Consider the following 24,763-nt stretch of genomic DNA (forward strand, 5'->3'; position numbering starts at 1 on the left):
TGCCTTCAGCAGCCCAGGCAGGTAAACCCTGCAGCTGAAGAAGTGGACTGCTTTTCCTTTACCACAATGTTAAACACATTCACTCCACGTTGAGTGTTTTCACCACAGCCAGGTCAACTCAGGAATCACCAATCTACCAATCTACTACCATATTAAATACCAACGATCTACCATAATTAAGATAAATTTCCAAAGAGGGTCTGATTGTCACCCCTGTGAGGTGACAGGGATGGCCAAATGGCTTCTGCAGTGTTTGAAACTATTTGCATGTATATTTTAGGTCACCATGTCTGTGGAGAGGTGGAACCAGTGTCCATTGGTAGCTCATATGGCAAAAATGGCTGACATTATCTGCTTTTTCATCTTCTAGTGACTGCTTAGTTCATTTAACTGTAAGAATACACACCTTTTTTAAAAAATTTATTTATTTATTTTTTAATGAACATATAACGTATTTTTATCCCCAGGGATACAGGTCTGTGAATCGCCAGGTTTACACATTGCACAGCACTCATCATAGCACATACCCTTCCCAATGTCCATATCCCCACCACCCTCTCCCATCCCCCCTCCCCCCAGCAAACCTCAGTCTGTTTTTTGAGATTGAGTCTTTTATGGTTTGTCTCCCTCCCAATCCCATCTTCTTTCATTTTTTCTTTTCCTACCCCCCAACCCCCCCCACATTGCATCTCCACTTCCTCATATCAGGGAGATCATAGGATAGTTGTCTTTCTCCGATTGACTTATTTCACTAAGCATAATACCCTCTAGTTCCATCCACGTCATCACAAATGGCAAGATTTCATTTCTTTTGATGGCTACATAGTATTCCATTGTGTATATATACCACAACTTCTTTATCCATTCATCTGTTGATGGACATGTATGTTCTTTCCATAGTTTGGCTATTGTAGACATTGCTGCTATAAACATTCGGGTGCACGTGCCCCTTCGGATCACTACGTTTGTATCTTTAGGATATATACCCAGTAGTGCAATCACTGGGTCATAGTGTAGCTCTATTTTGAGAACACACACCCTTTTCACAACCACCTGGTCTGCCTTGTCAGCTGTGTTGTTCCACAGTCAGGCCACGTGTGAGACGCAGGACACTCTCCTAGACGGAAGGACAAAACTGGAGCCATTTCTTCAAGTCAGAGAATTAATCAGAAAGATGAACACCAAGAAGCTGGACTTAGGTGCCTAATTTAGTAAGGAGAGACTATTTAGTTTAAAGAAGTACGTGATAAAGTCCTCATGCTCCTTCCAAAGGAACAGACTGAGCGGCACTGGAGTGTGCATTGCTTGAGCTAAACTAAACTAAACCCTCCACAGAGAGCTGGTCAGTCATCAAGAGCTGTTAGTGTTAACGAGCCTGGTGCACACTCTGGGCGGGCACTCACAAAACCCGTACGGGAGAGAGGGTTAGATAGAGAGGGTTAGAAAGTCACACACTCCATATATTGTTTGGAGTTTGGATTGTGTCTCCCCTATCAGATAAAATGTCATGCATTGCTAGAAATTAAATTTCATATGTATAGAAATTAAATATCATATATAACTAATCATTCAATCTCTGTGCCCAAGAAATATATAATCTGTTGATCATTGGGATTGGAGACTAAAGAAAATTAAGACAACCAGTGTTTCCTTTGTGCGGTGGCCCTGTCATGGCTTCATGTGGTTCTCTTTATAAGTTTCTGTCTGTGCCCCACACACACTCAGCCTACAGGTTAAAACCCAGACGGTCGGTGGTAGACATTCCAGATCAGGAAAGTCAGAACCTGGTCATGGGTTCAACCTCCTCCTGGGGTGGAAGAGAGAATTTGGGAACATCTCTGCAATAGAAAGGGGTAAAAGTCAAGATAAGCAACCCTAGGGGAAGTCTGGCAGGTCCAGGGGCTTGTTATAGAAATAGCACAGCCTAGAAGCACTTTGGGCGTGTCATGGCCTTGGATGTTGGGATTCAGAAGGAGACTATTGGGCTGGAAGGGTTACAGAAGGACCTTAGGACTTTAGGGAATGAAGGGAATTCAGCAGGGTCAGGGTCAGGGCCTTATTTGGCCCATAGCCTGTAAACTGAGAACGGTTTTTACATTTTTAAAGGGTTGTTTAAAAATAATAATAAAGAAGAATATATGACAGGAGCTCTGTGGCCTAAAATACTTAGTATCTATCCATTTAAAGTAGAAGTTGCTGAGCCTGGGGGTAGGCTGGACTTAAGTACAGAATAATTGGTGGAACCAGGGTGTGACGTGCTTGTTGAATGATGGGGAATGAGGTGAGAGCAAGTTCCCAGGACCCAAGTACTTGAGAAGAGGATCAAGAGCAGGGCTCACCTTACTGCTGAGTAATTTCCTGCATCCCCACTGGCTGGGGGTAGAATGGAGCTGGGCTCTGGGAGGGGCTGCAGGGAAGGGAGAGTCAGGTGTGTCCTGAGGCCAGCAGCAAATCCCTCAGGGGCACAGGGAGTCTGGCAGAAGAGGGACTCCTGACCTTTATAGTGACAGTTTACAGAGTACTCTCCCGGCACTACCTGCAAGATAGGCATCTTCTAGGTGTGACAGCAAAGACTCCAGAGATCCGGTGATTTACCCAAGGCCATAAAGCTAGTGAGTGGCAGAACCTGGGCCTAAGCCTCGATATTGTGACTTCTGGCTGGTGGACTTCCTGCTCCGACACAGCTCCTGTCCCTGAACAATGATCCTTGGCCAGCAAACCTCTTCACCTGACCAGGATACCTGTGGAGCGCTTGGAAAGCTGGATTTGAAACCTTCCTGCCCACAGCATCCCCTCCATATCAGACCCCCATCCTCACTACCACTAAAATTGTCCTCTTAGGTCTTCCTGGTCCTCTTATTCTATAACTGCCTATGATTTTTTCCAGCTTGCTGCCTTCTACTTGGTGTGACACAGCCTTATCCTCTTTATTACAAAATAGAACAGTGGCTCCAAAAGTGGGAGCGCCAGTCCATCAGCATCACCTGGGAACCCATTAAGAAATAAAAATTCTCAGACCCCTTCCCAGACCTACTGAATCAGAAACTCTAGGGGTGGGGACTGGCAGTCTGGTTCCACACACCCTCCAGGGGCTGCTGTTGAATCTGAGACCCCCTGCAACAGTGCATCAGAATCACTCATGGACCATACCTCCTCCCTCCCTGTGGGAAGCCCTGCACTAGGGCATGTTCATGTTCTCTCCAGAAGGTGGTTGTCGTGTTTTACACTGACTGAAGCAGTTAGTGACAGCTATCATACAGGTTATTGTATATTGGTTCTGTCCTGAGAGCCAGTGAGAATTTCACTGCCGCAACAAATTCTTCAGATGCTATCACCAGCCGCTAAGCATCCCTGTGCTGAGGGGAGAAGTTGAGGAAGATGGGGCATGAGCCTACTACCGCACATGCAGGGACCCAAACTTGGGAGTGTCAACATTGAAGGTCTTGAGAGAAAACCTTTGTTTCCCAAATGCTGCATTTCTGTGGAATGCATTGTAGGGCATCTAACTGGAGTCAGTCGCCATAAAAAGAAGACCGAGACTAGAACTCTCAGAAGTGTTCTACCAGAGCACTGGTCCCCCCATCTACTTGCTAACAGGACATTTTGACTTAAAGCTGGAAGTCATGATCATTCCCAGAAAGATTATAAAAAATGAAGAAAATGAAAATCGTAAAAATAAAGATGAATATCCCTGAGGCCCAGCCATTGTCCAGTCATGTGCTCCGAGTCCTCAAACCGCATGGTGTCGGAGTTGCATTCTTAATTTCGTGTGGTTCCCTTTCATGATGTGTTGTCATATCCAGGAGAGATGGCTCCAAAAAGACACTTGCCATCTTTAGTCATGGAATAGAGCCACGATCCTTCGTAAGGCGGGAAGGGCAGAAATACTGATATCCTCCCCAGAGCTTTAAAACTGACGTTGAGGGCCCTCCTCCCTGGGGCATTTTCTAGGCTAGGGCTGGAATCATTCCTAGTGGCCGTGGTGTTAGGATTTTGTTGTTGTCATGTTCATCTCCAGCGTAATGTCTCCTCGGTACCGAGTCCCAGGTCTAGAGTTGCGCTGACTTGATGGAAAAAAACAGCTGAATGACAGAAAAGCTGAAATTTCATCCATTTCTGCACCTCCCAGCCCACAGCCCTTCAGGACTGCCCAAGAGTACACCAGTGTGATCCCAAAGGGGGCAGAACCATCACGGCATAGGGAGATGCGTAAAGCATCTCACAACTTAGGAAAATCTACTTTGTGCTTTCATACACTTGGTTGAACTTTTCAAAAATATTGACTAAACAACTTGCCAGCTGTGATTACCAACAGCTCTATTTGACAGTCGTTGACAGAAAGCCAGTGGGCACGTGCAACATCATCTCGTGCTAACAAGGCCTTCATTAGTGGCTGTTGAGGAGATGAGTGTTCTCCTGGACCTGGAAGAGTGATTCCTGTCCCCTGGCGGTGTTCACTCGAGCATCGGTAAACTGTTTGCTTAGTGAGCCCGGGGGCAGACATGAAGCCCGCCTTTACGTCTCCATCACGCCCAGGGTGTTTTATGTTCCGATCTCCAGGAACACAAATAATATTCTTTCTCAGCTGCTCCAAAATACAGCTGATAGAAAATATCATGGAAAAGGTGAATTGCCAGACAGTAAGCCCTCATGACCGAGAGCTTATTCATAAAATGAGGACAAATTTATTGCACACATTCACTGCTGGCTTTCTGAGATTAATAGCTGATCTATCTGATCTTAAAGGCTGACAATGGAATCAGAAAGAGTTACTGGTCAGTTTTCTCACCCATCCCCTTCACCCAGCAGCCTTCCTCCCCAAGAAATAATACAGAGGGGCACCTGGGTGGCTCACTGGGTTAAAGCCTCTGCCTTCGGCTCGGATCATGATCCCAGGGTCCTGGGATCGAGCCCCGCATCGGGCTCTCTGCTCTGCAGGGAGCCTGCTTCCTCCTCTCTCTCTGCCTGCCTCTCTGCCTACTTGCGATCTGTCAAATAAATAAATAAAATCTTAAAAAAAAAAAAAGATTTAAAAAAAGAAATAATACAGAAAAATAAGCTGATTTAGCTTTAGCAACAGTCTTACAGTATTTTACTGTAGGAGATTTCCACGTGCCAAGGATAACTTTTAACCTTGTTGAATGCAATCTGACTTCTTGGCATCTTTCTTCAACTCTGCAAAGCCCTCAGGGCAGGGGACTAGCACAGCGAGTAACTAGGGGTAGATTGAAACACAACCTGAAAGGAAGCCATATTTTTGTGCATGTCTCATGGCTTCTTGTTTACTACAAAGTAGTAAAGAAGTCATTGTTTGATGTCTTAGCCTTGGGGCATGAATAAAATTCAAAGCAGGTGTTAGGAAATGCACTGCTTCACATCTTGGGTATGGGTGCACACACGCACACATACACCTGTGTACAGGCGAAGCCTAGGTTTACAAAACACGGGGAGGGAGTCTCCGAGGCTGCTGGCCTGAGGGGAATCTGGATTCATCACAGGGAACGAGATGCCTCCCATGCGTTTTGCTCCAATCATTTTGATCCTGACTTGGCTCCTGCAGCGAATTAAAATGATCTGACCAGACCTCCTGGCCTGCCAGCCCTCCAAGCTCTCTGTTTGCCCAGCTAAATCCCCCTACCCATCGTGGCATCTGAATTTTGTGTCATATATTATCTAAATTATCTAACCTAATTTATGTACTTAACACATGCCCTGGTGCCTGCTGTCCTGTTGGGTTGGCCACCATGCTTTGTGAGCTCAGAGGGAGCGGCCCGCTGGCGGCCGGGCTGCAGGCACCAAGACAAACAGAGCAGGGTCACCCAGGGGAGTTCTCGCCGGCCAGCACGTGGACGTGAGCCCGGGGATGCCATCAGACAGTGACTTAGAACCAGGAGAGCCAAGGCCCTGCCTGGAACAGAGCACGCACCCAGAAATTCATTGACCCCAAGTTGCAGATGGGGGGTGGTGACTTTTTATCGAGAAAGTGTTTGAAAAGACAGAGAAAAATTAGTTTTTTGAAGTTCTACTTTTTTATTAACAGAAAATGTCCCATAAGAAAGATTGTTACGTGCACCACGCTGCCTTACATCGGCTTTAATTGTGTTGAATGCGGCAATTTATGCAAATTCGAGAAGGGGCCTTTATGGGGCCTGCCAGAGACACTTGTCACCTTTTTATTGTAGAACTCCTATCAGAGATTCCTGTGTGTTCAGTGGCTCGAGGCTAATCTTGGGCAGCTCCATGCGAAGAGCTGTTGTTTTCATCACAGAGAAACATTTTTTCGTACTCTGGAGATTCTTAAAGCTCTCCCCAGTGCCCCCAATTTCTTACCTGTTCAGCTGCAAATATCAGGCCCTTAATGGCTGGAAAGGGAGAGTCTATTTTTAAGTTTTCACTGAATATCTCCCCCGTGTTAGGTGCTGAACGAATTTGGCATGTCATCAGATCTGGAATACCCGCAGGAGCTTAGTGTAATTTTTAGTTATGAAATTGGTCAGATTTGATTCAGAGAACGTCTGGCAGCCCTTCCGGAGGGCCACGGGCTTGCTTAGGTGTGTGTACTGTGGTGGGTTTCTGAGGTAGGGGAGGGGGTTATATTCTGCACGGGCATTTGGTGTGAATTTCCATAAAAGCCCTTTTTTAAAACCTGAAATTCAGGGCCATTTTGTCCTCATTGTGTTCTAAATCCTTTCAGTATTTAAGACACTAGGAAATGAAATTGCCAAATTCTTAGCATTTGAAAATTGGCTCCTGCCCAGGCACGGTCCTCGCATTTCCAGCTCGTGTCTCAGAGGGAGTGTGCTCCAGGGGGAGAGACGAGGCGACAGGCATCGGAGAGTCACGCAGCGCCAAGGAGGAGCGGCATTCTCCTCAGAGGCAACGGCCTTTTCAGAGCAGGCCTGCTCTCCTTACAGGCTGAAAGGAGCCACTCGCGTCACTAAATCAATAATTCTGTGGTGCATTGTACTTGCCAGGGACAGGGAATCCTCTGGGGAGGAGCAACCTGAATGTGTCCTGGCCCCCACCAGCCTCTAGAGCTGCCTGCCGGCAGAGCGCGTGACTGAGCTGCCCGCCCTTCCAGCCGTCCAGTGGAGGCCTAGACCAGGGGGTGGCTGTGCTCCAGGCACATTTCAGCAGAGTCCCCCGGCACCTGAGCTGGGCACCAAGCAGTCAAGTAGGAACATCCCTGCCGAACAATATGGAGCCTGTCAGGGTATTTGGAGCCTGTGCAGGGCTGTGAGGGAGAAGTGTGTCCCTTTACGCCCACCTCAGGCTTGGCCTAAAGTAGTCCAGTCTGTTCTGGACAGGACCTTCACAGCACAGGAAACATTCTCCCCAGCTCCCATAACTGAGAGAGGTGAATGGCCTAGAGCCTAAGCCACAGAGGGAGAGCCCGTCCACCGTCCTCACCTCTGAGGGAGGACCACTCCTGTCCTCCTCTATAACACCACCCAGGACAGGACCCCGCAGCCTCTCCAAGTCACCACGTCGATGTTTCTGGTTTCTCTGGAGGGCCAAGAGTTACTACTCAGTTGCCAGAATCAGCATGTTGCTGAGAGCCCTTCTGCACGTGGACCAGTAATGGGCCCGGTCGCATCGGAAGGGTTACTGGGTGGACTCAGCACCGTGATAGCGAAGTGTTGGTCTAGACTGTTCTGCCGGGTTCCTGAAGTCTGGTCTGCGTCTTTACTTCCAGAGTGAGCTGGGAATTTTGGTCTCCCGAACAGGTGGCTACAGGAGTCCTTATATGTGTTAACTACACAAGCACTCCTCTGTTCAGCCACTTCCTGCCTGTCCCTCACCAGTGCGGGGACTACTTGGTGGTATTTATTCTTCAAAGGGGAAAAACGGATTTTTGTCTCTGATGTGGACCTAGAACCATACGAATACTGAATTTATCCGAAGAAGATGAATAACCGACCTTCAGCAAATGGCTAATCCTTCGATATCAAACAAGGTGAATTTTTTATACAAAATCTTATATTTATCGGAGCCTTTGAGAATTCCAAGGACATGGACAGAACCTGGAGTGCTTGCGAGTAAGGACTCCCCATCTCCATGCTGTCTTGGGAATTAGTTTGTTGAAGTTCTTGCAGGCCCCGGATCTCTCAACTTTGAGCAGGATTATCTCGGATAGTAGTTACTTCTGAACCCATCTCTTATTCCCTTGTGTTCAGAAATCTTAGTGGTGTGAACTTTGTAACATAAAATCTTCCTTACGTAAAATGCTCAGCTATATCTGGTTCATCAAGAAAAACTAACAAAGGTCCTGAAGAATATGTTGTGCTACCAGTGGGGAGGGGAGGAGAGTTTTGGGGGCAGGGATTTGGATGGCAAGTGACCCAGATGGTGTAGGGTGTAGGGACCCCAGACACTGCTGCAGTAGGCTTGAGACACACTTTCCCTTGGAGGAGCCCACGTTTCCCTCTCCTACCTGATGGGCTCTTGGAAGAGGCAGATAATGGGCAAGGGTAAAAGGTCGTTGATTATAAGATCCAAGTGTGACAGAAACCCTATTAGAAAGAACACATCTCTTCAAAAGACTTCCCAGACATTTAGAACTGTTTCAACCGAGTTTAAATTTGCGAGGGAAACCATTAAACCTCGGAAGAAAGAAATGCCAGACCTAGAGGGTGCTCTATAGACACTAATTTGATTGACCAGACCTCCCCTGTCGCTATACCACACAAAAGCTCTTGCCCAGATGCAAATGTGTGTGTGCATGCACACACGCACACACATACCCCAACACCCACCACCAGTTGTGTACAAACATAAATACATAGGCAGGAAGAAACATGAATTTTCTCTTTTTTTTTCTGCATGATACTCAGATTCATTGGGTTTCTAGCACAGCTGCTGCAAGAGAGAAAAGCACTTGGCCCCAGAGTCTGTTTATGTGTTTGAGCCGAGAAAGCGATTTTTGTTGCAAGGAGCTCTAAGTGAGACAGACAGAGTCAGAGAATGAGAGAGAGAGAGATAATTATCTAAATTATGTTCGTGCTATTATCGAAGACGAATATAGTTAAAATGTAATTAAATATGACGGGCTAGCAGGATGGAAGCCAAGCTTTGGAATGCTAATCATCAATTACTGCATCCCCTTAGGGGAATCAAGGAGTGCTCGGTGGCAGGGGGTGGATGGCACCAGAGTGGGTGGCAGGGGGTGGATGGCATCAGAGTGGGAGTGGGGGACTTGGGGATGGGGAGCTGAGTGAGGATTCAGAGTATTAAAGCTGCCCCTCTCCCCTCTGCTCCCACACAGACTCATCTGACGCTCTAGACTGTCCCCAGAAAGGAACTTTCCTGTGGCTGCCACAGGGTTAGAAGCTTTCAGCTCAGTTCTTACGAGGAGCTGGTGGGAGGGTCCTGACCTTTCCTTTGAGAGGAAACTCCTCTAAAGGGGAAAATTATGCTATGAGCAGGAAGGTAGAACCAAGACCAGCTCAGGTTAAAGCAGCAAATGCAAGTGCGTTCACCAGCACCGGCCGGGAAAGCAGAATATGCCCACATAGGTCCAGAAATCTGAGGCAGGAGGAACCTATGGGACTGTTGACCTGAAATGTAATTAGGACTGTACATGACACACTAGGTCTGTCCCAGCAGGTGACCCTCCACCCCCCACCACCCCGAGCCAGGGGAAGGGCTCCCCACTGCTGTACACTGAAATCCCTTGTGGAGTTTAAATGGGACTCCTGCAAGACCCATCCCGCAGAGATTCTGAGTTGAATTGGCCTGGGGCGTGGCCTGGGAGTGGAAATGTTTAGAAGCTCCACAGAATAACCTACCAACTGTAGCCAAGGGGAGGGCAAGCAAATTACTTTTTTTTAAAGATTTTATTTCTAAGTAATCTCTGTACCCAAGCTGGGGCTCCAACTCAAACCCCAAGATTAGGAGTTGCAAGCTCTACCAATTTGAACCAGCCAGGCACCCGAGATTTTTGTTGTTTGTTGTTAAAGAAACATAATTTGTGTATCCTATTCTATTTTTTCTGTATCTTCTATATTTTTATATATGTTAATGTATATTATATATTATTTATATATTAATATATATTTTATAGAAATATCCCATAATTCTATATTTTCTATATTTGTGTGACCTATTCTAGGTTCCCAAAGAATTTTGAGGTGGTATGATTCCTTTGCAAGAGTTCATTTGTTCCATTTAGCACTGCCTAAGGCTGGGAAAGAAACCTGGCCGCCTCCTTGAGTCAGGAGGGTGGTGTGAGCAAGCAAAGCAGGCCAGGGTAGTCTCCAGGGAGATGCAGACCACCAGAAGCTTGACGGCCTGGGTCTGTCTCATTCACCTCAGCTGTAGACAGTGTTGTCTTTATAGAAAAGGACCCAAGGATCCCAGATCTTCAAGTTTTTAAGAGAAACCTATTTGTACAAACCTGTTTGTCTTTTCATGTGAAATCTCCTGATTTTTAAGTGGGATCTAACTCAAATTTTTAAAATTACTCAGTAAACTAGCAAAAATATGTCTTCTGAGCCTCCCCTGTGTGACCTTTGATCTCAGGAAGCATTTGGCTGAGCAGCATGTGACTAAATGGTCACTACTCCCAGGGGCTCCTCACAGTCTGTTTTCTAGCCACCTCAGTAGGACCCACAGTCAGGTCCCACTAACTTGGCAGTGCTTTTCCTCAGCCTGGCATGTAGAGGGCTGTCCGTAAATAGTTGTTGGATGGAGAGAGAGACAGGATAAATGGAGCGAGCCCAGAATTTCCTGTAAGTTGGGGCAGCGAGACAGCTACAAAATCCAGTTAAGTGTCCTGCAAGACAAAAGAACTTCCTCCCAGTGTGCCAGATTCGACCTGCCCTCACTGGGCCTTTCCTTCAGCCCGGGGTCGGAGATCTGGGGACCAGGGAGCTCTTTGGAAGGACTTAGGATCTGGGCCGCCCCCGCCTCTCTGCTGTGTAGGAGGACACTCTGTCCCTGGGACAAGGGAGGTGGGCCCAGGGTGTACCAGGTTGGGAGCAGCTGGGGAAGGACATTTAGGGCCCCATTTAGGGCCTACTACAACTCTGGAATTCCCGCCCGACCCAGTGCCCAGTGGGCAATGCCCTGGCCCACACAGCCCACCTGGGGCTAAGTGTGAGGATGAAACAGGTGACAGTGGGATCCTTGGCCCCGCACAGCTACGAGGCAGAAAGAATAGCGCTCTCGGAGGGACAGTGGGTGGGCCGTTGTGGGGTCACGCTCATAAAGAATTGTCAAAGGGATCTTCAGGCGAGTCTGGAGGCTCACTCCAGGCCTCAGTACCTGTCACCTCTCCGCGCCACACAGCTGCGAGAGGGTGCCGCTGTCACCACAGGAGTGTGGTTGATAGGGGACGGCCTTTAACGTTCCCATCCTCTGCAAGAATCTTTTCCAAAGGCTCCTGTCGCCTGCTCCCCAAAGTTGTTGTTGTCCTCCCAGCCCTGCTTCCCAAAGTTGTAATAAATCTGCTCCCCCAACATAGCCTTTCCATTCCTCGTCACCAGAGGCCTATCTCCTCCTCGGCTCTGCTTTTATTTTTCACCTTCTGAATTTTTCAATTGTCATCAAAGTTATACATGGACATTGTTTTAAGATTTTTTTTTTTTTTATTTATTCATTTGACAGACGGAGATCACAAGTAGGCAGAGAGACAGGCAGAGAGAGAGGAGGAAGCAGGCTCCCCGCTGAGCAGAGAGCCCGACTCGGGGCTCGATCCCAGGACCCTGGGATCATGACCTGAGCCGAAGGCAGAGGCTTTAACCCACTGAGCCACCCAGGTGCCCCATGGACATTGTTTTAAAGCCAAGTAGAACCACAGGGGTCATTAACAAAAAGCAGGGCTCCCTACTTCTTTCTTCCCTCCCCCAGGGCCCACTCCCCAGAGGCAACTGCTTCCCTTCCTTCTCTATAACAATTTTGTAGTATTTGCAAAAGTTAGAATGTTTGGAGGAAATACGTTTACTATGGTTTAAAAATTAAAAACTAAGGACAGGGAAATGTCTCTCACCCACCATCTCTTCCTCCGGAGATTAGCTTACACATGAAATGAGTATGTGGATTCTCCCCATTTTCTTAACACTGATTTCTCTATACCTGGAGATCTCTAGAACTTCTCCCTCCCTCTGTCCCTCTCCCTAGCTCTCTCCAGCTGCGTAGTCCTTCCTCACAGGGCTCGAGATGGATCATAATTTACTTAACCAGTCCCTTAGGTTGTCCGGCTTCTCTTGGTCTTCACAGAGTGCTTGTCCCTGCTGTGAGCGTGTCACGAGCTCCCCTGATATAAGAGGAATTGCTAGCTCTAGGCTCTGGGTGTGTGCACTTAAAATATTGGTAGTTGGCTAGTCACTTTACACTTCCTCCAGCCGTGTGTGAAAGTCCGTGTCTCCCCGCAGTCTAACATAACACATGATCAGACTTTTAGGTTTTAAGGCAAACGTTCCTGCCTTATAGACCTTTCTTTTGGTCAATGCCTTCAGATTTCTAAATGATAGTTTATTAAGTTGTCTTTTAGTCCTGTTAGGGAAATTATCTACTCCCTTCTTTGAAAGATAAGGATTTAGCTTGGTGACCCTTCCCCCTCGGGTGAGTGTACGTCTCTCCCCACCCTCCAGTTCAAGCACAGTTTTTATCATTTATTATTAGCATTAGCATGCCTGTGTAACTATTGTTCAGACCTAAGCCTGTAGTTCGCTAAGATCACTATTCCTTTTAGTATCATTTGTTTTTCCTGGAGTTAAACATTACTTACTTTTCCATATATGTCATTCATTAATTTTCTAGACACATATCACCTATTTTTGTCAGACCCACAGAAATCCCCTCAGGCTGGTCTAAGACCTCCGGTAAATCCTTTGTTTTTCCCCTTGGAGCCTTGCCTTCTCTCCAGAGCAGGGTTGGTTGTCCTGGGCTTCACTTGGCTCCCGTCCTCCACTCTCCCTGCCCACCCTCCTGGAAATTCCCCTCACATCTCTTTGTGTCAGATGCTCTCTTTTCTGGATCCCGTAACTTTTTTTTCAGTAGTTTATTCCTTTGTTATTGGTGGAGCATATTTTCTGGAAGTTTCTAGTGGATGCACTGAAGGTAAATTTCTTCAGATCTGTGCCTGAATTGAAGTTTCTTTATTCTATCCAATACCGACTGGACTGGGAATAGTCGTCTGGCTGGGACCAACTTTTCCCTCAACATTTAGAAAGGAGGGCTCTATTATCTCCTAACTCCCAGTGTCGCTCTTGAAAAATCTCAAGCAGTTTCGGTTCCCTCGTCTTTATGTTGACTTGCTTTTGCCCCATCCAGAAACATTTAGATCTTCTAAAGTTTCTCAATAATATGTTTTGCTTTCTTACTTACCATAGTGGCCACTCAGTGGCCTCTATGATTTAGGAACTTATGTCCTTCATATCTGAGAAAGTGTCTTTTTACTTTGACAGTTTTATAGCTCATATCTTCTCTGCTCTTTTTTCCTGGGACATCTACTAATTGGGTAGGGGATGTCTTAGTTCAGGCCTCTCATTTTCTTATCCTTCTTCTTGTATTTTCTACCTTTGCCATCTTGTTTGATGTTCTACAAAATTTCCTCAACTTATGCTTCTGTTGTGTTGAATTATTGATTTCAATTCATAGTTTTAATTGACAAGAGCAATTTCTTATTCTGAGTATCCCTTTTTCATATCATTTTATTCTTATTTCAAGGGTGTAATAATTCTTTCATCTTTTTGACAGTAGTATAAGGGTTTTTTTTTTTCCTGAGGTTTTATTCTTTCTGCTGAATTATAACTCCACCTTCTGAATTATTTTTCTTTTCTATTTGCTTTTGGTCTCTATTTTTTAAGTCCAGGTCCTTGGTGCCCCTTGACTGGCTATTCACCTTCAAATGTTAGGCATTGAGAAAGCTGGTTGGAAGCTTTGTGTAGGAGGGTGGGTTTATGGATTTCCTTCAGGGTTTCAGACTGGGATTTGGGCATTTAACTGGGAGACCTCTGCCTGCTCATTAAGACCCAGCACACTAGCTGCCTTCGGTTTCTTCTCCTGGAATGTTCTTCTAGATTGGCATTGCCATTTCCTCCATTGATGTCGATTTTAGCTCAGTTGAGGGAGAACCTCCTGAAGCAGTATCTGGAAGCAGTGTGCCTATCTCAATCTACTTACACTGCCGTATTTGTCTACTTAGCCCTATATTTTTTGTCCCTCTCTCCCACTGGAATGTAAGCTTCTTGAGGGCAGAACCTAAAACAGGGCCCACTCCATAGTAAGCACTGGATAAATATTTATGGAACCCAGACTGGGAGAGACAAAGAGCAAGAAGGTGGATCAGTATCTCTAGGTCTTTCCTGGTGGGCTGGTCAGAGTCCTCAGAGGGGTCCTCCAGTCTTCTTGCCTGGGGATTAAGCCTGGATCACAGTGGTCTGAAAGCCAAAGGAGGGCTAAGAACTGGAAATCTCACCATCTGTGATACTCACTTCTGTGTAAGTCTATGCTCTCAGCCCCAACATGTTCCCACCCTCTGCTGTGCCTGTTGCCCCCAGAGTAGACCCTCTCTGTTCAAGGATTCCCAAGTGAAATCCCTGTCTCCTGTTGAGACAGGAGAGGGCTTATTCCCAATGTGTTGGAAGAAAGAGAGGGGATATGTGGGGGGTTCATCTGTTCTTTTCACCTGCTTTCAACCAGTCCTCATAGTTCAGCCCCTGTACACCCCGACCTTCAAAGGTGACTGGTGACTGAAGACTGTGAGCCTTTCGAGGGTCACGTAGTGTGAACCTGCTTGGGGTGTGTGTCTGTGTGTGTATTAGAACACATATATTTGATATGAAGCATATATTAGATTTCCTTTTAGTGGAGGGAGCAAAGATTTAACCCATGTGTTCAGTTTGCCCCATTTAACTGCCAGTCTGGCTTTGGCCATTTCCCCAGTGTTCACCAGGTTTGCTCCAGAAAAATTCTGACACTGGCATTCTCTTTATAGCATCAGCAGCCGAGTCCCATGATTTTCCAGAACCAAAAAGCTTAGGCACTATTGGTGCAGGATCTACAGGATCCCCAGAGAAGGCAGGACGAGGCTTAGGATGGAAAGCCAATCTCAGCCAAGCCCCGCTGCCTGCCTTCCTCTGGGACCCCTTGTCACCAGATCCACTCTACACAAGCCCTGCAGAGGGGTGGCTGCACCCTTCCCCCAGTCAGCAGGTCCCCTGTCCTCTGCTCACTTCTGTAGAGATGCATTGGTCCCGAGCTGGCGGTGCCACCTGGCAAATCCACATGCCCATCGAGGGGCCCCTAACTTCCACATGGGCAGTTTGGTTAATTCCACCCCTGCCAAATTCTTTCTCACATAAACACAGACACCGTTTTAATGCCTTTCTTCTCCCTCTTTTTTACTTTATGTCAAGAACTGTTTAAAATGCAGGAAAGAATTAGATGTGTTCTAACATTCACTCACATACTCATCCCCAGAATTGACTGTAGTTAATATTTTCCACGTACGCTTCGTCTTTTTTATTTTAATCAAAGAAATAAAACATTCCAGTTAATGTTGAAGCCTCTTTTGTTCTCCATCAGCAAACCCATTCCTCACCCTCTCCTCAGAGACAACCACTGTCATGAGTTCAGCACATCTTCCAGAATATTTAAATACATTTTGTGAGCATGTGTGTTTTCATGAGTAACGTGTGGCTGTGTGTGTGTGTGTGTATGTGTGTGTGTGTTGTGTGGTTCCACGTTGTACATGTTGTCCCCTAATTTGCTTTTTTAATACAACCTTATGTGTTTTCCGTCTCTCTAAGCTGCCTGTGTGGAGAGAGGGAACACCCGCTGAGCCTCTTCTCCACTTTTGCCTACGTGTGACTGTAAAGACAGAACCGTAGCCGGCATGCAGGTTACCCCACGGCAAGCACGGTTTGCTCATTGAATCCCCACAACCACTTCAACCCCCTTGCACACAGAGACCTGAGGCTTCAGGGGCTGGCGTGCCAGGGGTCAGCTTGTGATCCGCTTGCATGTGTCACTCCTGCCCGGTGTCATGATGCTAGCATGGAAGTGAGGTGGTGTAAAACCCTGGGACCCAGGCTGGGTGCCCCAGCCCCTCCATCGGAAAGTCCTCCCTGTGCCCTTGGGTGCAAAGAACACCAACAGTCACGAAATCTTGACACTGGGCGGTGCTGGAAATTGGGCAGATGGTTTCTCTTTCTGCCTCAATGTCTCACCTCAGAAATGGGATTCTAGCAGGCTGCCCAGCTACCTGACAGATTGCTGGGAACCTCGCCTGATAGATCATGATTGGGAAGCACTTTGCAAGCCCCACAGTAGTGTGCAGATGGAAGACGCTGTTAGGAAGGCTCCCGGCCTACTTTTTCACTCCTTAACAGACCACCTACCCTATTCCAGGCACAAGCCCCCAATTTTCTGCACATGACAGTACTTAATCCTCATTCCTGCAGCAGCCCCTTTAGAGAGACTGTTCCTAAGTAAGCTCTTGTTTTCCTGCCTTGTTTAATTACCACCATGGCAACGACATCATTTCCTTTTTTTTAAAGCTTAATATATATATATGTATATATATATATAAAGTTTGTGTGTGTGTTTCAGCCTCATTATGGGTTACATTGAGTTTTATGAGTGTCAACCCAATCAAAATTTATAACTTTTTTCTCCAGAAAAATTGCTTCCAAGCTTCAACCAACCAGTCACAGGGAAGCTTTGGAACACAACCAAGGTACTGTTGACACTGTTCTGTACTCAGATCGTGAAAGGATAGCTGTTCTCCCCAGAGGGACTGTGAGCCTTGAAGGGCAAGCACTATGTCCTACACGGATTCCCCATCATACCGGTGTGCCAGGCTCAGGAGTATGTTGAATAAATGCTTGCTTAATTCCTCCAAAGCCCAGCTCCCTTGTCTGCCTCCAAGAGCTGGGTGCTGATGGGAGTGTCTTGGGTGCCCCTGGGAACCCCTGCTGTAGTCTGTAAATCACATACTAGCAAACTTGCCTCCCAGATGAGGCCTGGGAAGCAGTGTGTCTTATCCAGACTCATTTGGCTGAATGGTACTTGTAATAACAATACCATCAGTGTTTCTTTAGCACTTAGCACCTTGTTCTAGATGTTTTATATTTGTTCATGATTCTAATTGTCGCCAAAAGAAAGTTAGATATTTTTATTATCTTCATTTTACAGATGAGGAGACTGAAGCCCAGAGAGGTTAAACAGCTTGCCTAAGGTCACAGAGCTGGGAAAGGGGCAAAATGGAGATTCTAACCCAGAGTCTGTGGTGTCAACCAATGTGCCAAACCACCTCGAGTTCATGATCTATATTAAAGCCTTGAGCAGTAGGCAAGATAGGTGCTTTTTAAAAATGCTTACATGTACATTCTACCAAATGCAGACAGCACAGAAAGATACAAAAGTCTAGTAGACTGCTCTGGAAATTCTTTATCCCATGCTAAAGTCTTGATCAATATCTTGGCAAACATGCCTATAGATAACCCTCTCTGAACACATCTGTGTATAGATACGTATTTACAATCTCCCGCACATGGGACCTCCCTCGAGCTGCTCTTTGGTGACCAGCATTGGACAGAAGAGACTAGAGCTCAGGAGAGGTGAGCCCAGCCTCTGGGGCCAGCCTTGGGACTTCAGTCCAGGGTGGGGCTTTCTCTTTTGTCCCAAGTGCTCAAAGCAGAGGCCACACGCATTGTTGACACCCGTTGCTCCTGTTCCTTCCTCCCATCACCCAGTCTTGGCTGTGAGCCAGATTGGTGCGTACCCTTGAGGCTCCTTCGTCTTCCTGGGCTTGTTACCTACTAAGGAAGAGACTCAGGGTACTTGGCAAGGAGGGATACAGTTCTCAGGAAAACTCAATAAAAATATCAGTGGAGCCTCGCAGGGACTGAACAGTGGCAGTGGTTTCCTGGCGCCCGGAGATCTTCAAGTCACACAGTGATTGCGTATGTGGCCCCAACGTGGACTTCTAGCGCCACCTTACCATTTCCCCGCTAGGCAGTACTTAAAGTTGTTTGGAAGAAGTTGAGGTCAAATGGGATCTGATATTTGGGGAGGGAGAGATGCCCATTACCTCATCCTAACCAACGTCCCTTCCTACTGATACTTTGTTTTAGGGTTGGTATCCGGTTTTGCTGAAAATGAAATCATCTTTCAACTCTCAGGCTGTGTTAGTGAAAATGAACTCTAATGTGATTAGCTATTAATGCCGTGTAATGGAGGATCGGTATTAAATTGAGGCCTTCTGATCCTATTACTTCACAAACACTCCCTCCTGCTCAGGCTGCTGCCCTGCCAGCCCCCTTCCCTGGGCCCAGACGAGGGGCTGAGGTGCTTAATCTCCAAGCCTGTGGCGGGAGCCTGGCTCTGCCTAAGGCCACTCCCAGCCAGACCTCTCTTCCTTCATTGCCTTGGGTTCCCTGCCGTGGTGTGGGGGGATCAGGGGTTGGACCTCAGGAGGCGTAATTTGGATCCGCCCACGCTCTCAGAGCCAGGAGCATGTTGTTGAGGATCACGAGCTTACAAGTGCCAAGTTCTACCTCCACATCCAGAAGCAGTTGAAGATTTTCTGGACAGGCATGCAGCTAGAAATCTTAAGAACACAGTCTTTACCTCTTCTGCGCCCAGCCCCTCTGCACCCCAGTCCTTTTTGTGAAGCTGACTTGAACATGATAGTTGTCAATAGCTGCTGTCACTTGTCCTGGCTGTGCCTCCCTTTCCTAGAGGGCTGGTCTGAGACGCAGGCTGTGGCCCAGCCCTTGTGTGTGCCGTCACTTCCCATAGGAGTTGGGATGGGTGTCTGCTGCCCCGCGCAGCGTGGACCCCTCACTTCCTTTGACCTGCCAGAGGAAGGATGCCTGTCAGCCACACAGCTTGGCTCAGAAGTGACAGGCCTGTGGGAGCACAGGCCCAGGGCTGAAGCACCACAGGGCCACCCTTCTAGGCCTGGCCCCACCCACAGGCTGCATCCCATCCTGCAGATGCCCCAAGGGAGCTGTGTGGGCCTGGGAGCAAGATAATCCCCCACTGAGAAACTTGGCCAAGAGTGCAGGCTCTGGGGCTGGGGCTCTGGGGCTGGTCAGATGGCATCACCTTCATGTACGAATAATAGCATTTTTACAAAGAGAGTGATTTTTCTTGTGCTGTTTCCAGAAAACTGCTTTCAGAGGCACAGACTTTGCACACAGGACGGTAATGACTTTTTAATGACCTTAAGGGGCCTGGGTGTCCAGGCAGCAGTGAATCAATCTCAGTGGGAGGCTCATCGTGAGAGAGAAGATGGAACACCTGAAACCAAAGGGGGAAAAAACAAACCACAAATACATATATTTTCTTTGGTAGCAGTACTTGGTAATTAGACAATTACAGGAAACAGCTTCCCAGCAGCTGGCATTTCCACTGTGTGAGCGGAGGAGGGATGGCAACAACTGTGAACTCCTCACATTTATTACAGAAAATATTATTGGAGTTTACAGTCGTGGGTGCCGTGCTCTCCTCCAGCGCATTCTGATGAGCTGTGAGCATTAAACCAAGAGCAGAGCTCCTCCTCTCCGGGGCTCTTTAGGGCCTGCTTGCTGGGCTTTAAATGAGCTAGTTTTTGAGCCCACCCAGAGTCTGGCTAGTGCTGAGAGTAAGCCCTGGGGCGGGGGCGAGGGGTGGGAGGGGTACATTTGGAAGCAGGAAAGAGGAGGTCGGGGAGGCCTGTGGAGAAACAGCCTCTTCTTCCCCAGGTGCCATCATCTGCATGGGGCAGTGTTCAGACAGAAGAGCCTTGGGTTTCAAATGCACTGAGTGACCCCTACTTCTCCCTCCCCTTTCCTGGCCCGCCCCGTCCACTTCCTGCCCTGGTTCAAAACTCCTCCCAGAAGCTCCCACACCTCTTAGAGGCGTGCCCCCTCAGACAATGGCCCCTGAGGTGGGCCCATTTCACAGATGAGGAAATGTATTGGATGAACCCCCCCAACCTTGATCACTTTTCTCTTTGGCCACACTCATGTCTCAGTGTGGACTTGGACTGTACTCTGTGCCTGTTGATGGCGAGCTTTGTTAGAATCCCAGTTGCCTTCACAGAAGGTAGGTGTGCTCTGAGTGGGGATGCTAGGTACTGACTGCCTCTCTCAGACACACATGAGGTGGTACCCCGTTCCGTTCCCCCAACTGTCCTACATTGCAGGCCTCCTGAGGATGGAGGGCAGGAGCCCTCAACATCTAACCCCCCCCCACCAGCAGTGTTGGCTGGGTTAACAGTACCGTCTAACCAGACACACGGTTGTGCTTCCTCTCACAGGTCCTGGCAGTCTGTAACTTTTGAGAGACAGCCCGCCTCCTTCATCCGAATTGTGGGAACACACAACACAGCAAATGAGGTAAGGGTCTCCGTTCATGAGCGACGCTGTGCTGTTTCCTGACCTACAGGTAAATGCTACATCCCGAGCTAAGTAGAACTGTTTGTTCTCCCCGCTAATGGGCTGTTGTTCAGAGAGCCTGGTACACAAGAAAGTCCTGCTCTTGCACAGTGGGGATATCATTATCATTTCTAGATGGCTCTTCACTAGGAAATGAAAGCCAACTCCTGTGGCTTTGCTTACTCCCACCAGCCTCCTTGTGGAATCCGCCACCACAGAGACCTTGAGAGGTCACACGCCCTGTCTGCAGAGTCGTCCGTTTTCCCAGACGACAGCTATTCCCGAGGTCCCTTGGCCCTCTGAACATGGTGTTTAAGGAACCTCAACCCCACAGGGGCCACCATGGCAGACTGTTGCTGGTTTTCTGTCTGTTCTGTCCTATGCTGGGCTGCACAGAAATGCTTATGAATGGGCCTGTTCCTCCCCTGGCACCCAGGCCCAGATTGTTCCAAGGGACCACACTGTTTGTAGGTGTTCCTTCACTTTGGGATTTCATGAGGGAAGAGTGGCTGGTTTTTTCTCCCGTTTTGAGCACCCACAATCAGGACAGCAGTCAGGTTAAAGGCCTGAGCCTCAAACATTGCCATGCTGTTTTCTCTGGAATATAAATGCCCCAGAGAAATGCACTGGGTTCCTCTGGATCAGAAAACAGAGGACAGGGGCTGCCTGGGTGGCTCAGTTGAGGAAGCATCTGACTCTTGATTTCAGCTCTGGTCAGGATGTCAGGGTCGTGGGATTGAGCCCCATGTCAGGCTCCACACTGGGCGTAGAGCCTGCTTGAGATTCTCTCTCTCCCTCTCCCTCAGCCTGTCTCCCTGCTTACACTTGCACGTGCTCTCTCTCTAATAAGTAAATAAATAAAATCTTTTTAAAATATAAAAAATGAAGAAAAAAGAAAGGAGAAGACAGTGCCCTTAGTGAATAGAGAAACCAGGACACCTGAGTGTGAGGGAGGCCACCATGACTAATTATACCGGGACAGCCAGAATAAACCAGGACTGAGCCAGGCGCACCTGGACCGCCCTCCTCTCCACAGTGTGGCTTTCCGGTGTGCTCATGGAGGCACCTGGGCATTCATGCACACCATTTAAGGTGAGGCCAGTGTCAATCAACACAGTAGGGTAACTGCTTACCTTTTCTGTTCTTTGAGTGGGTGTTGAGTGAGCACTGGTGGCTGGATGGTGGTGTCTAGTGTATGGCCACGCTGTTGACTTCATCTGCTGATCACGCCCTTGCTTTTTATGCTCGTGTGTGTTTAGTGTGAACCTCTGAAGGACAGCTGGTTAAAGACAGGAATCATAAGGAACCGTAAGACTGAAATGGGAAATGAAAGGCAACAAAATGGTAACCGCTCTGCAGCTTCTCCTTAAGCTGCTCTTTCTCAGATCTGTCCGGGGCTGGCTTCTTGGGCATGTGACCAGAGCAGTTGCGTGGGGCTCCACACCCAGAAGAGGGCTCTCTGCTTGGGGTTTAATGCTCACCAGTACCATCTCGAGTGCTTCACAATTTGACCTATCACTTTGTTCTTGTAAGGGCAGCTGCATGGGACGATGGAGCATTCACCTGGGGCTGGGAGCCTCAGCTCGAACACAGGCCCCTCTGGCCTTCCCAGGACAGGTTCTCAGCCACCCACCCTCCACTCCCCGTGGGGGCCTAGCACGTTTGCAGGGAGGGTCCACGTCTTGTATGAATTTCACCTGCATCATAGGATAGGGCCCGGGCACCTGTGAGGGTCTGCCCTGGCTTCAGGAGTTCCCCTGGCCGAGGGATTGCAACAGGAGGTAACAAAGGAAAAGCCTGTGTCAGGTCAGGAGAGAAACTGTGGGAGGAAAGAAAAAGCTTTTTTCCTGCTTTTTGAATAAGAGTCTCTACATTTTCATTTTGTGCTGAGCCCTGCATATTACATAGCTGGTCCGGTTGGTGCATTGTGTTTGTCAAATCAGAATTCTCCAGAGCACGTCAAGGTGTTTCTGGAACTTAAGAACGCATTTTAAAAAGTGAAAATATTGTGATAATTTATATTCATTTTGCCTTTTTATTCGTTTAGAACAAAAATGATACATGCCTACAATGTGTTTCTTGCAGAGAAGAGCTGATAAACAGAAGCTTGAAACTTTCTCTCTTACCTCTTTATTTCACAAATCTGAAAATTAAAAAAGTAAACAAATTGAGATTTTTCTTAAAGCACAAAATTAAAGAACTCTATACATCAGGTCATAAAAAGCACCCTTTTCTTTGATGAGGCAATAAAAGTATATTTGAATCTGTATTTTAATATATATTTGAGCCCCAAACCAAATATCATATTTTAAAATATTTTTTTCTTTTTTAAAAGTTTTAATTCCCATGTAGTTAACATAAAGTTTTATATTAGTTTTAGGGGTACAATATAGTGATTCAGCAATTCCATGTGTTACTCAGCATATTTTTTGTCTAGAAATCCCAATTTTTCTTACCACTTAAATTTACATTGTTACATGTTTATTATGTACCAAATCAGAAAACAGTTTATCTTTCCATAATACTAAATCAATGTGAAACTGAATATTTTTCATTTGCAGTCACTTATTTCTTACGTAATACATCCAAAAAACCCAAGCAGTTCTGTCTTTAATTCCTCTGTGGGATTCTGCAGTTAGGTATTCCAGCGGAAGGAATTCTAGGTCAGAGAAGGCCAACGAGTGAGTGGGGTGAGTCTGATGAGTGTCTCCCAGAGTTTAGCCCCAACCCTATCCCCTCAGTGTCCTTATAAAGAACAGTTTCCCATTACAGAACCCTGAAGTTAGAGTACAAGATCGTCTCTCCCCAGATGAGCTTCCTGAACTGTGTGGGGAGATCCAACCCCACTGACCAGCCCGTTTGAATGGGTTGACTAGTAGGCTGCTAATTAATCAGTGATCTGTTGCATTTGGCTCACGATCCTCAGTGTGGTATTGCCAACTGGGGAACCTCTTAAGTCATAAAATAAATAATGAACGGGGTCAAAAGGCAGGACCCACATACTGTCTTTCTCAGAGCACATAAGAAGGCACAAAAGTGCTGAGTCTCCCTGGGAATCAAGAATGCAGCGGACTCTCAAAGACCGTACTCTTTTCTCCGTGGGCCGCTTTCGGGGGCTTCGTTTTGGACAGAGCATCACGTGTCTTCGAGAACAGCAGGAATGTGTACACATCAGTGTGGTGACGTTCAGAGGTGAGAGAGACCAGGCTGCACTAAGGGAAGAGGAGTGACTGAGGTTGGTCCAGCAGGACTCCTGGGGAAGGCCGCCGCAGGGGAGAGCTCAGATGGCCCAGGGAAAGGAGGCTGGGGGCATAGTCAGGAAATGAAAATGGCCAGGGGTCTGGACAAGCCCCTCCCCGAGTCCCACAGAAGCCAGAACCCTGCCGTCAATCAGAATATTAGAGTCAGGGTGCTGCTTTCTCACAGGTGAGGGTGGTAGAGGGAGAGGCGGGGTCTCCTCAGCCTGTCACTGCTTGTTTGCCAGGTGGTGGCCGTGGCCTCCCTTTAGTCAGAGCCAGGACCTTTAGAGACTGGTGTTACCAGAGGCTTTTGGAAATTTCAAGAAGTGCAGCTGGGACAGGCTTTTAGCATGTATAGATAATGGAAAGAGAAATGTGGGTGAATACCTTTGCCCCCCACCCCAGAAGATTGTTTTCTGCAGCTGCTGCCCCTTCCAGAGAGGAAGTCAGGCAGCGGATGGCAGAGGGAGCGTCGCTCAGAGGTGCCTGTGACTTGAGGAGCATTCCAGGGGGTGGTGGTTGGGCCGTTTGGGCAGAGCATGGAAAGTGCCAGCACAGTGTGTCCCTGGGAGGGGGGCTTACGGCTGCTGTGGGACTGGAAACCACCCCGACATCCACATCCCTCCTGCTGCTGGACTAGCAGAACCCCGCCTCCCCCTAAGCTAAACCTGGGATTCCTTGCCCAGTGTAGACGTGTGTGCCCTGCCCCTGTGGCCAGGCCTTCCTGCGTGCGAGGCCCACCTGCGGTCGCCACATGCTGGTCTCCAGGCCTCCCTGCCATGGGGCTCTCGGGTGACAGCAGCATCAGCCACCGTGTAGCTTCAGATTTCTTGATCACCTGTTTTGGCACGATTCTGATTTCCTGCAGCATTTCATCCCTGTCCTCTGGGAAGTGTCTGTCTGCTGCTGGCATCTGTCTCTCATCTTCCTTTGTGAGCGCTGCAGCGAGGAATTCATTTAATTTTTTAGCTACATTTACGACTCCTGTCAATAAATTTCCCTAATGCTTACCTCACAGCCTCCTCCACTTCCTTCAGTGACCTCCTGCCCTTGTGTACTTGGCATCACCCTTGCCATTTATCTTCACTCCCGAGAACATTTTCCTTTCGTTCCCCACAGCCTGTGCTTTGTCATCCTCCGCTCTGCAGTCTT

General features: G+C 47.7%; 1 protein-coding gene across 4 annotated transcripts in view; it reads left to right on the top strand.

Annotated features, from left to right (window-relative positions):
- BTBD9 (BTB domain containing 9) overlaps positions 1 to 24,763 on the top strand; it is a 435,224-nt gene that overhangs the window by 383,631 nt on the left and 26,830 nt on the right. For all 4 annotated transcript variants that reach the window (XR_007128303.1, XR_007128302.1, XM_047735013.1 and 1 more), the window contains exon 10: positions 20,255 to 20,333. Coding sequence is in view for 2 of the 4 variants with exons in the window: in XM_047735013.1 (XP_047590969.1) it covers positions 20,255 to 20,333 (79 nt within the window). In the remaining 2 variants the exon portion in view is untranslated. The remainder of the gene's footprint in view (positions 1 to 20,254; positions 20,334 to 24,763) is intronic.

Source organism: Lutra lutra, chromosome 6 (assembly GCF_902655055.1).
Source record: "Lutra lutra chromosome 6, mLutLut1.2, whole genome shotgun sequence".
NCBI lineage: Eukaryota > Metazoa > Chordata > Mammalia > Carnivora > Mustelidae > Lutra > Lutra lutra.